The following is a 12,055-nucleotide window of genomic DNA, read 5'->3' on the forward strand; positions in this document are numbered from 1 at the left end:
TGGAGTGGTTAATCCTTTTAAGTGACAGATGAACACGGCTGAAGGCGTGTCCTTTCATCTCCCCTCCGCCCCTCTGGGGTTGTAGGTCACATGAGCGGGGAGGACTTCCCCATTCCCTGTCCCAATCTCCAGCAGTTATTGTGTGAAGTCCTTAAAGCCGGGCTAGCAGAGAAAAGTGGCCCTGGAAGAAGGACAACAGGAAACCCAAAGCATCTGAAAAATCCGAGTTCAAAGAATGCCCCAGTTTACAGTGACTAAAGTAGAAGACACAGAGGAGGGGGGAGCAGTTTTCGTTAGTCCAGAGGAGCCCAGCCTGGTAGAGGCGAAACCCCGGATTCAGGATCCCTGTGAACCAGGTGAGCAAGCGAAGAGGGAGTGGGGGAGCACACCCTTTTCGGGCTGGAGATCGAGGGTGGAGAGTTCCCAAGCTGCTCATTGCTTTGGGTATAGATGTAGCTAAAATGACATTGGGAACTAAGACCCTTCTACTGTCGATCCGAATTAGGGGCACATAGAGGTTGTTGTCCCGTTTTTCATATTCCTTATCTGTTGCTTCTCCAGATTTTTTCTCGTTTTGTTTTTTTGTTTTTTGTGTTTTTTCTTCACGAGATGTGTCCCACCAGCTTTCAGAATTTGGAACCAGTCGTTAGCACCAGCATGTGTGATTTTCGCACACACAAACAATGAAAAGAGCAGCTTGTGTGTTGATGCTGCATTTAGTGTTGAAATGTTGCCCATAGACGTTATCTAGTAACAACTTTAACCAAACGACATGAGGGCATTAAAATTTAACAGCTTATTAAAATATCACAGAGCATGGTTCAGTAGTTTACTACCTTGGACTTTGAAGCTCTCTCTAACTTTTAAAGTTACTTACATCTTTCCTGGCTTGGTTTACCAGTTGCTGAGTATTGGAGGGAACAGCTAGTTGGTGAAGTAGTTTAAACATTATTTGATGAAAGGACAGAAATGTAACAAATGCCCATTGTGGTGGCTGCACTTTATATAACAAAAGAGCTTAGTAAATATTTGGTGAGGGTGATTGCCTCTGTTATTAATTTTTACTACAAACAGCAACTCTTTTTAACTATTGCTACAAAAAATGACTTCCTGACAGCCCTGTCAGATTTAAACCATTGCTTGACTGTACTTTGGTATTGAATATTCCCATTTAGAAGCATCTTAAAAGTTTGTGAATTTCCTAAAGTATCAAGACTTCTTCAAGGCAATGAGACAGATGATATAAATGGTTTTTCAAGGGCTCTTCCTGTTCTGTGATTACATGATTCCAATGTTTCATCTTTTAGTAAGCACCAGGACAACAATTGGATAGAATAGACAAGCATGGATAGGTTGTGACCTGCAGTGCAGGAGGGAATACACATATCAAATCATACGTCCATTGGTATATTGGCTCAGCTGCCATAGAGTGTAATTGCTCACCTAGCTCTTAAGGATTTTTGAAGACAGAGTTGTTCTGTTGTATCCAACTTTTCTTGACCCCACGGACCATATGGCATGCCATTCTGATGTCATATATCCTACAGCATTTTAATATGGTTCATGAGGTTTTCCTGGCAAAGATACTTGAATGGTTCACCATTTCCTTCTCCAGTAGATCACCTTTTATCAGTGCTCTCCACTGTGACCTGTTCACCTTGGGTAATCCTGCAAGACATAGCTTATGGTTTCACTGAACTACACAAGCCCCTCCACCATGAGAAGGCAGTGGTCCAGGACAGGCTCTTATAGAGAATATGGCTTAATCTTTTTCTGTTAGGAGAAAGACTAATGATAACTCAGGTCAGTTATTGTAAATATGATGGAAGACATTAGGACCATAAGTTATTCTCATTCCATTCAACATAGAATTCACTGAATAACCAGACAGAATGATAAACTTCAGGGCAGCTTTCATCTACTTTGTTTTGTTTTGGTTTTTTGCTAGGCAATGGGGTTAAGTGACTTGCCCAGGGTCACACAGCTAGGGCGTGTTATGGGTCTGAGGCCGCATTGGAACTCAGGTCCTCCTGACTCCAGGGCTGATGCTCTATCCACTGTGCGGCCTAGCTGCCCCAGCTTTCATCTACTTTGAAACTGAACTTGGTACTCTAGCATTTCAGTAAAAAGAAGCTGTCTTTCATGCTTATGCCTTAGCCTACACCTGACGAATGTTTCTACTTTTAGATGTTAACCCATTGCCACAACATCGTCCATTGTTTTTGCTGCTCTTTATTAATTATACGAAATGGGAAACAAGTTCATCCTTTTACATTCTTCATCTCATTTTCTCTCTTATTCATTCTCTTTCCCATGATCCCAGTTTTACCAGAGAAAGATTCCTAGCTCCAGAATGTTTGTAGGAAACTGAGATTAGAAATGTTTTAGTTAGTGACATAGCAGGTTCCTACCCAGGTGCACTGTGTAGTCTCTTTATCTCTCCCAGCTAAGATCCTGTTGCTAGGAAATCTGCTAAGGGCTGCATTGCACCTCTAATCTATGTGATTATCAAAGAGGTAATCAGTTGAGAAGCTGAGGAAAGAAGAGAAGCATCTCAGCTTCCCAAAAGAACTCCTTATATGTACATAATGTTTTTAAGATTTACAAAATTTCCTCATAATGACTATGAAGTGGGTAGTAAAGGTATTACTATCCTCATTTTACATATAGTGGAGTGAGTTCCCTAAAGTTATAGAGTTAATAAGAAGTAGTAAAGACAGGACTTGAAACAAGAGTCTGATGCCAAGCTCTAATAATCTTGACTTGGTTGGTGGTGGTGTTCTTTGGGAGCATATTGTTTAAGAGGGATTGCAGATAAGCCTAGTCATGACTAAGGATAAGTGTGTTATCGAGCTCCTCCAATGGACAAGACATTGTGATAGGCCCTATGGGGGATACAAAGAGAGAAGATAGTGATCTTTGCCCTCATGGAGCTTAAAGTCCAGTTGGGAAGACAGGACAAATAAATAAAAATATAACATGTTTTCTTGTATTGTGATTTGATAATTGATTATAGAATAAAATGTTCAATCAAGATATGAATAGCTAATTAATTATTTATAATGACATTCATATGGTGCTTAAAGTTTATACAATGCTTTTCTCACTACAACCTTGTGATGTGTATAATACAGGTATTATTCACATTTTACAAATAAGAGAACTTAACCTCAGAAAAATAAAATAACTTCCAAAAGATTCTGGCTGGTAAATGGTAGAAACAGAACACCAGCTTTGAGATAGGCTTAGAACAGGCATTCTTAACCTGAGGTCTGTGGATAAATTTCAGAGGGTTTAGAAAAAAGATTACATCTTTATCTTTCACTAAATCCTAACCAAAATTTAGCCTTTGCATCTCTTCAGTTACAATGTTACAGTAACATGTGTTACTGTGAGACAGGGTACATAGGTTTCACTAGATTGCTAAAGGTGTCACTGACACAAAAGAAGTTATGAATCACTTGCTTAGAATCATGGATCTAGAGTCAATCTAGTACAGCCCACTTATTTTTACAACTGAAGCCTAAGGAGGCAGAATTTGAATCCATATCCTTTAACGCCAGAAACAGTACTTTTTCTATAGTACTATCATGTCTTCCTTTGAGAGGGAAGGAGGAATAAGAATTCATATATCATCTATTATGTTTCAGGTGCTATGCTAAGCAAGCTCTGAAAATAAATGACCAAAGCGGCACAGAGGTTGTATACCAACTGTTAACTCTAACCAGATAGCCACAGAAGTTATACCAAAAGCTTTATATACCTATTGTCAACTCTGAAAAATAAAATAAAACCAAGAGTTCATGGAGGTTATAGGCAAAAAAGCCTTCTTTATTCTGTTGGAGGAGGAAAACTAGCCACACATGCAGGAGGAGACCCAAAGTAGTGAGGCTAAGCCTTGATACATATAGTTTTGGGAAGACAAAGAACTGAGCAGTGAGGTATAGCCATAGCAGTGAGGGGTAACAGCAACAATGAGGCAAGTTTGCCTAGTGAAAAAAAAATCTATTCATAGCAGGATGACCAGAATTCATATAGCACTCGTTACATATCAGATGCTGTTCTAAGCACTTTTTTTTAAAACAAATATCTCCTTTAATCCTCACAACAGCTTTTCAGGATGAGTGCTATTTTTATCCCTGTTACAACTGAGGAGACTGAGCAGAGATTAAGTGAATTACCCAGCGTAATTCAGCCAGCAAGTGTCTGAGGCTGGATTTGAACTTGGGTCTACCTGACTCCAGGCCCTAGCACTTCATCTACTTCACTACTACCTGTCTCTGATCTTTGAGAAAAACATATTATTTTCTCTGATTCTCACTTATGTCTCGTTTGGTCATGAACTCCCCATGCAAGGATCCAAAAAGGCAATTTCTTCTTTGTTCTTCTAATTTGTTTTTGATGTAGGAAATATTTGTTATAATGATTTTGTTTTTCTTTTCCTTTTTAATAGGAATAGGGGAGAGAGGAAGGAAAGAAAATAAGTGCTTATTAATTTAAAAACTTTTTTAAAAGCACATGTTAAGAATACTATCATAGAAAAATCTATGTAAATCCTAGTTTTTCTTTCAACAAATCTCTCAGAACAAATCAAAATAATGATAAGATTTTGAATTTCCCAGGGTTCCCACAAAGTTTTCTACTAAATAATTTACATTTCTCATGATTCTTAATGTTTGCAAAAGACTTTTCTTCCAGCTACCTTGTGAGTAACTCGTGGCTTTCTAATTCACTAACAGCACCACCATATCTTACGGAGTACCTGTTTTACCTAGAGTACAGACCTGGTCTGTGGATTATAAAGTTTACGTATGACTTCTCCCTGTTCACTTGAAGCTTACTGTTTAGTTGGGGAATAACTTGTCATTATATATTTAACAAAATACAATTCAGTAAACATTTACAAAAAACTGTCCCTTCACTCAAGTAGCTTATATTCTTTCTACCAGATGCCTTTAATAATTCAGCCTGAGAGATATCTTGGTGGTTATCCTTCAATGAATACATAGTAGGCACCATGCTAGGTTCTGGCGATGAAAAGGAAGCCTCAAGTGCTTTGTCCCCAGTGTGCTGTTATGGAAGTGAGACACTATTTCAACTTGTGGTCCTCCCCATCATGACTTCAGAGCGTCACTGTCAGCTGTCCCCACTCCTCCCTCAGTTTTAAAGCAACCTCGGGATTCTGTGAAATGAAGGTAAGAAGATGGTGCATTCCAAGCATGGGGGACAGCCACTAAGCACACCCTTGCAAGGAGTCTATAGTATAAGAAAGATGCAATAAAAGGAAAACCATAAGCATTTGTGCTTTGTGTTTTAAATTTTATTAAATCCCTTCCATATGCTAGCCTTTCACTTAAATACACAGAGCATCTAGTTGTGTTTGAACCTTCTAGGAGCTTATGTTCTAAAATAAATGTTAAAAGTACTCTTTTTTTTTTTTGTGAGGCAGTTGGGGGTTAAGTGACTTGGCTGAGGGTCACACAGCTAGTAAGTGTCAAGTGTCTGGTCTGAGATCGGATTTGAACTGAAGTCCTCCTGATTCCAGGGTCAGTGCTCTATCCGCTGCATCACCTAGCTGCCGCTAAAAGTAGTTTTTCATATGGACTATCCAAAAAAGAGGTTAAAATAGAAAAAGGGGACTTATGGGAACCAGAGATGTAACTAGCGTAGGGCCTTCAGCGCCTTGTCCCCAGCATGCTGATATGGAAGTGAGACGCTTCTTCACCATGTGATCCTCCCCATCATGACTTCAAGGTGTCATTTTCAGTTGTCCCCACTCTCCACATGTGTCCCTGGACAACCACCTCCGTAGTGCCGTTGTCATAATTTACCCCTCTCCTAATGTCTTCCTCTGTCAATACCTCTTCCTTTTCCCCTTTCACCTCCTTCTGATGTTCAAGGGTCGTGGGCTTTGCCTTGGCCCCAGCATAGCTGTGCTGCTACCTAAGAATCTGTGAGGACCATGGCTTTCATAGATGACACTTGAGATTTGCTATGATGTTGGTGTCAGCCTGCAGAGGTAGGATCCTGAGGCTTTCTCACAACCTAAATGAGCTCCTGTCTTCCCAATGAATTTCCCACAGAATTTGTTGTTAGGGCTTTGATGAGAAATTTTGTATGAATAACATAAAATCCTAAATGTTCTTTACCCAAGTTAACAATCACAGACTTTTACCAGTACAACTGGCAGTGCCATTTAAGAGTGCTACGGGTGTTGAAATCCTTTGCCTAGAAGTCCTAGACTCTCTTTAGGGCCATCAAGAAAGGTATGGTCTTCTGTCCTATTCCAACCTTGGCAGATAACTATAAGAATGCCTCCTTAAGAAATTTAACCAAATATTCAGTAGAACCATTAATTTCTGATGATGAAAGAACTAAAAGGGCATCTAGTCTAACCAATACCTGAGCAAGGATGCCACTTTCTAGCATGTCAAACGAGTCATCATACCTCTGCTTTGTTGTAGTGGAGAGACCACTAGATTTGGACCTGGGTTCCAATCTTAGCTATATTTACCACTCACACAACTGTTTGCAAGTCACTTAATTTCTCTGAACCTTAGTTTCCACATGTATAAAATGAAGAAGTTGGGGGGTTTTTCTATATAGGTCAAGACACTTTATGGTCTCCAGTTCTAAATCAAATGGTCCTTATTGTAAAAGGTTTTGTGTTTGTTAAGACCCAAAACATACTCTTTTTTCATGTGTGGTCTATTTGTGCAAATCTAAGTTGCCCTTAGTTTAAGAAGGTAAAAATATATTACTAAAGTTTGGTATGTTAAATTTTAAAGTATAATTTAAGCAATAACTAACCAAGCTTTTTTTTTTGGGGGGGAGGTTGGTTGGGCAGTGGGGTTAAGTGACTTGCCCAGGGTCACACAGCTAAGCTATTAAGTGTTATGTGTCTGGATTTGAACTCACGTCCTCCTGAATCCAGGGCCTGTGCTCTATCCACTGCACCCTAGCTGCCCCACTAACCAAGCTTTTAAAGTATTTTAAGTCCAAAAGGAACCTTAGAGATCCTAACTCTCTCATTTACAAATGACAACACCAAGGCTCATGGAGTTAAGTGACTTTCTTAAGATTTAACATTTTGTACAAATGGAAGTATAAGCTGACTTCATTTTGAAAATTGTTTTATTTATGATTTATTTTATCTTTTCATCATATTTTTTCCTGAATATATTCTCCCTTCCCAGGTAATACAGTTCAACAAAATCAAAACATCAGCTGACTGACATTATGCAATATCTCACACCCTTAATTTCTCTACCTCTACAATGAAGGAAGGTGAATTTTCTTATCTTTACCTTTTCTTTCTGTCTCTTTATCTCAGTGTCTCTTTGTCTCGGTGTCTCTTTGCTCTTTCTTGCCTCCCTCTCTTTCCTCTTTTCCTTCCTTCCTCCCTTCTTCTCTCCCCTTCTTAGATAGCCTGGTACAACATCTCCCCCCCCAACCCTTCCCCCAAGGAGTTGCAACTCAGAACTCCTGAACCCAGGAAGTCCACTGGCCCCAGCTTTTCTTGCAGCAGGGATTATTGGCCCTCACCACAGGAGAAATATTTCTCAATTCTTCTCCAAACCTAGCATGTTCGGTTTCTTTGTTTTAGTGGGACAGAGGGAAAGGAGGGTTTAAAGTTATAAATTGAACACAAAAATCAACCAACAAGCATTTTTTAAGTAGGCACTATGTGCCAGGCATTGTGCTGAGTTCTGGGAATACCAAAACAGAAGTGAAACAGAAAATGAACTAACATTTACAATAAAACAGATTTTCTGGGTTTAGTGCATGCATTACTTGACTTATTCAATCTCATTCTAAGATAATACTGAATTAAGGATTTTTATTTATCCTTTTCATGAAATTCTGAAAATTGAAGGCTTACCTAGATTAATAAGAAGTGCCTTGGTTTGGTATTAGAATAATAGTAATAATAGCTAGCATTTATAGAATGCTTTGAAGTTCACATACCATTTTACATATGTTATTGCATTTAATTCTCACAACATGAGGTAAAAGCTATTATCTCATTTTATGGATGAATAAATGGGTTGAAAGTTTAAATGACTTGCCCAAGGTTACACAACTGGATAAGTTTCTGAGGCAGAATTTGAACTCAGGTCTTCCTGACTCCAAGTCCAACACCACATAGACTTTATTTCTTTCATGTGTTGCTGAAGAAATTTGAAACAAGAAGACTCAGATTTTGTTGTTCAAAAGCTTTGCCAGTGTATTGCAGAAAGGATTTACTTTCAGAACCCCAAATTGTATTTCTGGACCAAATAACCCCCAAAATAGTTTGTATTCTGAAACACAGAAATGTACCTTCCTACCATTAAATCTTAAGCATGCTGCCTGTTTTATAATCCAAATGACTTAGTGGCAGTGCTGTCATTACATTTCTGAATGTAAATCTTTTGATCTCAGAGATTTGCAACAATGTGAATCAAATGATCAACAAACATTGTCCTGTTTCAATAAAGTCTTTTACTTGGTTTTATTCTCTACTTGTAAGTAGAAATGCACTTAGTTTTTTTGAATTTTGTTTGGATCATCTGGGAAGAAATATTTGACAGTATAATGTATGATTCTTATGTGGTGATTGCTATATATAATTTTATATTAAAATCTTCAATGAGATTTTTAAAGATAATTTTGGAGGAATAAAGGCTGCTTAGCAATATGCATGCAATTTTTATTAATAATATTTTAGAAATCAATATTTTCCATTTGGTGAGAGATAACATCCTCGGAAAAATTCAAAAGATGGGTGTAGTTTTTTAGCTACATTTTTATAAGTTGTTTCCCCCCCATGAACCTTCACATTTCTACTTGACTCAGGAGTTCATTTGTTCGACTTGCAATTTTGCCTTGCCACAGCCAGACAATGCTACTTATCCTCTGTCATTAACTTCTTGGCTTCTACCCTAAGTCTACTGTTTGCAACTTTCTCTGTTTTCAAGCCTCACTGATCTTTTATCTTCTTGAAGAAGATTTAGAACACTAGGTAAAAGCACTCTGGCTATATACTATCTACAGCTTGACATGCTCTTGTTTCTGTAGCTGGTTTTTCTTCCATTTCCTTTTGTTTCAGCAGAAGTATCCTACTAAAAAACTAACCTTTTCATCTTTCTTCTTTTCTACCTTAAAAACACTGATTCCAAACCTCCTTTCCTCTCTTGTCTATCCCTTGTTACTATCTTCTTTCATTTTCCCTTTTATTGGTAGGATATAGGAGGAGGGGTGTCTTTATTTCTGTCATCTGTTCCTTTCAGCTATCATTTCACTTTTCTTTCCTGGCCACACTCATGGTTCCCTACCACCTTAAACACACACACACACACACACACACACACACACACACACACACACACACACACACACACACCCTCTCTCTCTCTCTCTCTCTCTCTCTCTCTCTCTCTCTCTCTCTCTCTCTCTCTCTCAAAAACAAAAAGTTTTCATCCTCTTTGGAACTGTTTTTTTCAGGATCACAAACAGTCTCTTAGATACATTTGGTTTGTATTTTTTTCCTCAGTTCTAGTTCTTGACTTCTGCACTTCATTGAACACTGATGGCCACTTCCTCCCCCATTATCATGAATTTTCTTCCACAGCTGCTTTGACATGTTACTCTGCTTCTATCTTTTCTCCTTTACATCTCCATTTATAACCAGTCATCCTTACAGGTTCTTCTTCCTATCACTTAATGGTGACTATCACTCCAGGTTCCATCCTTTTCACCATTCATTTTACTGATTCACTGTTTTAAAAAGCTCATCTCTTCTCAACCTTTACATGGATAATGCTTGCATCTCCACATCATCATTGTTGCAGTCACTTAGAAGATACTTCCACTTGGGTCAAGCAGTCAACAAGCATTTAAGAGCTTGGCGCTGTGCTAAGTGCTAGGGAGGCACAGAAGCAGCAAAAGCAGTCCCTTCTCTCAAGGAGCTCACATTCGAATGGAGGAGGTAACATATCCACAAATCAATGCTTATAAAATACATACAGATAGATGGGAGTTATTAGCCTGGAGGGAAGGGCACGAGTAGCTGGGTAGCTGGGAGGTGGCCCTTCAGCTGAGTCTTAAAGTAAGCCAGGAGTTCTAGGAGGCAGAGCATTCCGAGAATCAGGAACAGCCAATGAGTGCAGAAGCACGGAGCTGGGAGGGGTAAAGTCACATTTGAGGAACAGCAAGTAGGGCACTGTTTATCACTGGATTGTAGAGGATATCAAGGGGAGTAATGTATTAAAAGAAGAAGACAGGAAGGGGCCAGGTTGTGAAAAACTTGAAATGTCAAAGAAGTTTGTTTGGTTCTAGAGGTAGTAGGAAGCCATCGGAGTTTATTAAATAGAGAAGCGACATGATCAGGCATAAAGTTTAGGAAGCTTATCTTGACAACTGTAGTGCATAAGGTAGTACAGATAACTTCATTTTACATGGTAGGAAGATAAAGCTCAGAAAAGTTAAGAGACTTGTCTATGGTAACATAGGCTGGTTAATAAAATGACCCAACACTGTATGAACTTAAAATTTTGAAAACTGTACACACACAGTGTTTTCCCTTGAAGGGGTGTCCTTTGTATCTCCCCATTCCTTGCAATAATAGCAACATCACCCTCTATCTTGCTTTTTAGTAATTATTTTGTACATATTTTTCCTTGTCTCTAATACCTAGACTACTGCAACAAACTGGTCTTCCCCTCATCCTTTCCCTCCATGTCTAGGCCTCTTTCCCCTATACTACCTTACTTCTCTTACAGTAAGAGAAGATCAATATAATTCTTTAGGAGGTATTGTTAAGATTTAACATTTAGGTCATTTCCAAGTGCTCTATACAAACTTCTAAGTAATAATTGAAATATAAGTCTAAAAGTCAAGCAATTTTTAAAAGTTTGCTAGTCATCAGTGTCACTATGTGAAAAAGAATATTTTGTGGTCCCATAGATGTTTCTTCAGTGTGCTTCAGATTTATAATCAAAACTATTTTTCCTAAGTGGCAAATGTGTTCAGAACTTTGAAATTTTGCATATCTATCTATATTTGCCAGTTTCTTAATCTCCACATTTAAGTCCAAAAATACAATTGCAATTTTCCTACTTGAAACAGCATCACCTGAGGCAAATATTCTGTAAATGAAATAATACTATTGATTTAAACTGAGATTGAATTCAAGGTAGAATCCAGTGTTGTTGTGTTTCTTCTTCTTTTTCTTCTTCCTCTTCTTCTTCCTCTTTCATGACCATTTCAGTAATGAACAGATGTTAGTTGATGGCAAGCTGGGAATAATCATACTAATGAAAATGAAATGTCTTTAGTATTGCTTTTATGTCAGAGTTTAAAACTCCAGGAGGTTAACATGCATATTGATTCTGTCTAAATAGTATGCTTATTGCTGCCATGAAATTGGCCTTTCTGCTAGCTGATAGGAATTTTGAAAAGGAAAGATCAGTTTTATCCTAATACAACCTAGTAAATATGATTTAACTGTGAAAGAGAGAGCTTCTGACTTGAATAGTGGAGACTTAATACTTTACCCTCCCTTGTTTTCTTTTTGGATAGCAGCCAGCTTTTTGTTCATCTGTCTATTGCTGTTAGGTGGGAAAGATTCATTAATTCATGTGGGGATCTGCTTTGGCCAGGTATTATCACCAATGTTAAGCAAAGAGATAGGAAAGAGGTGGAATAATTAGAAAGGTGAGGTTTATTAAGGAAAGCTAGATGCTCTTGGAATTTTGATGCAATTTTTTTTTTGGTCTTAACATTCTTTAATTATGACTCTTCAGGGTGCTTTCCTATAATTTGCAGTAAGAATGTAGTGCAGTATGATTTGCTGGGTTAGGGAATCAGAGTGGCACATGGAAAAGGTTGCATACCCCTTTCAGCTCTAAATCTAAGATCCCAAGTTTTATCTCCCATCAAAAACTTTTCTTGAAGCATTACCATTTTCTACAACTTCAGCTTTATGGCAAAGTGCATTATGTTAGCTGGTGATGATCATTTCCTTAGAAGACTATGTCTCATGTATTCATGTAAAATTCACACAACTTTTAAC

General features: G+C 38.2%; 1 protein-coding gene across 4 annotated transcripts in view; it reads left to right on the forward strand.

The window, feature by feature from the left end:
* Positions 1-12,055, forward strand: part of SLC12A6 (solute carrier family 12 member 6) — a 91,892-nt gene that overhangs the window by 18,082 nt on the left and 61,755 nt on the right. Inside the window, exon 1 of one of the 4 annotated variants that reach the window (XM_020996924.2) lies at positions 130-356. The exons of the other annotated variants lie outside the window; for them this stretch is intronic. Within the exon in view, the coding sequence (XP_020852583.1) occupies positions 236-356 (121 nt within the window). The 5' untranslated portion in view covers positions 130-235. Of the gene's footprint in view, positions 1-129; positions 357-12,055 lie in introns of those variants that run through there. 4 annotated transcript variants of the gene reach the window in all.

Source organism: Phascolarctos cinereus, unplaced genomic scaffold, assembly GCF_003287225.1.
Source record: "Phascolarctos cinereus isolate Bilbo 61053 unplaced genomic scaffold, phaCin_HiC Scaffold_3;HRSCAF=262, whole genome shotgun sequence".
Classification (NCBI taxonomy): Eukaryota; Metazoa; Chordata; class Mammalia; order Diprotodontia; family Phascolarctidae; genus Phascolarctos; species Phascolarctos cinereus.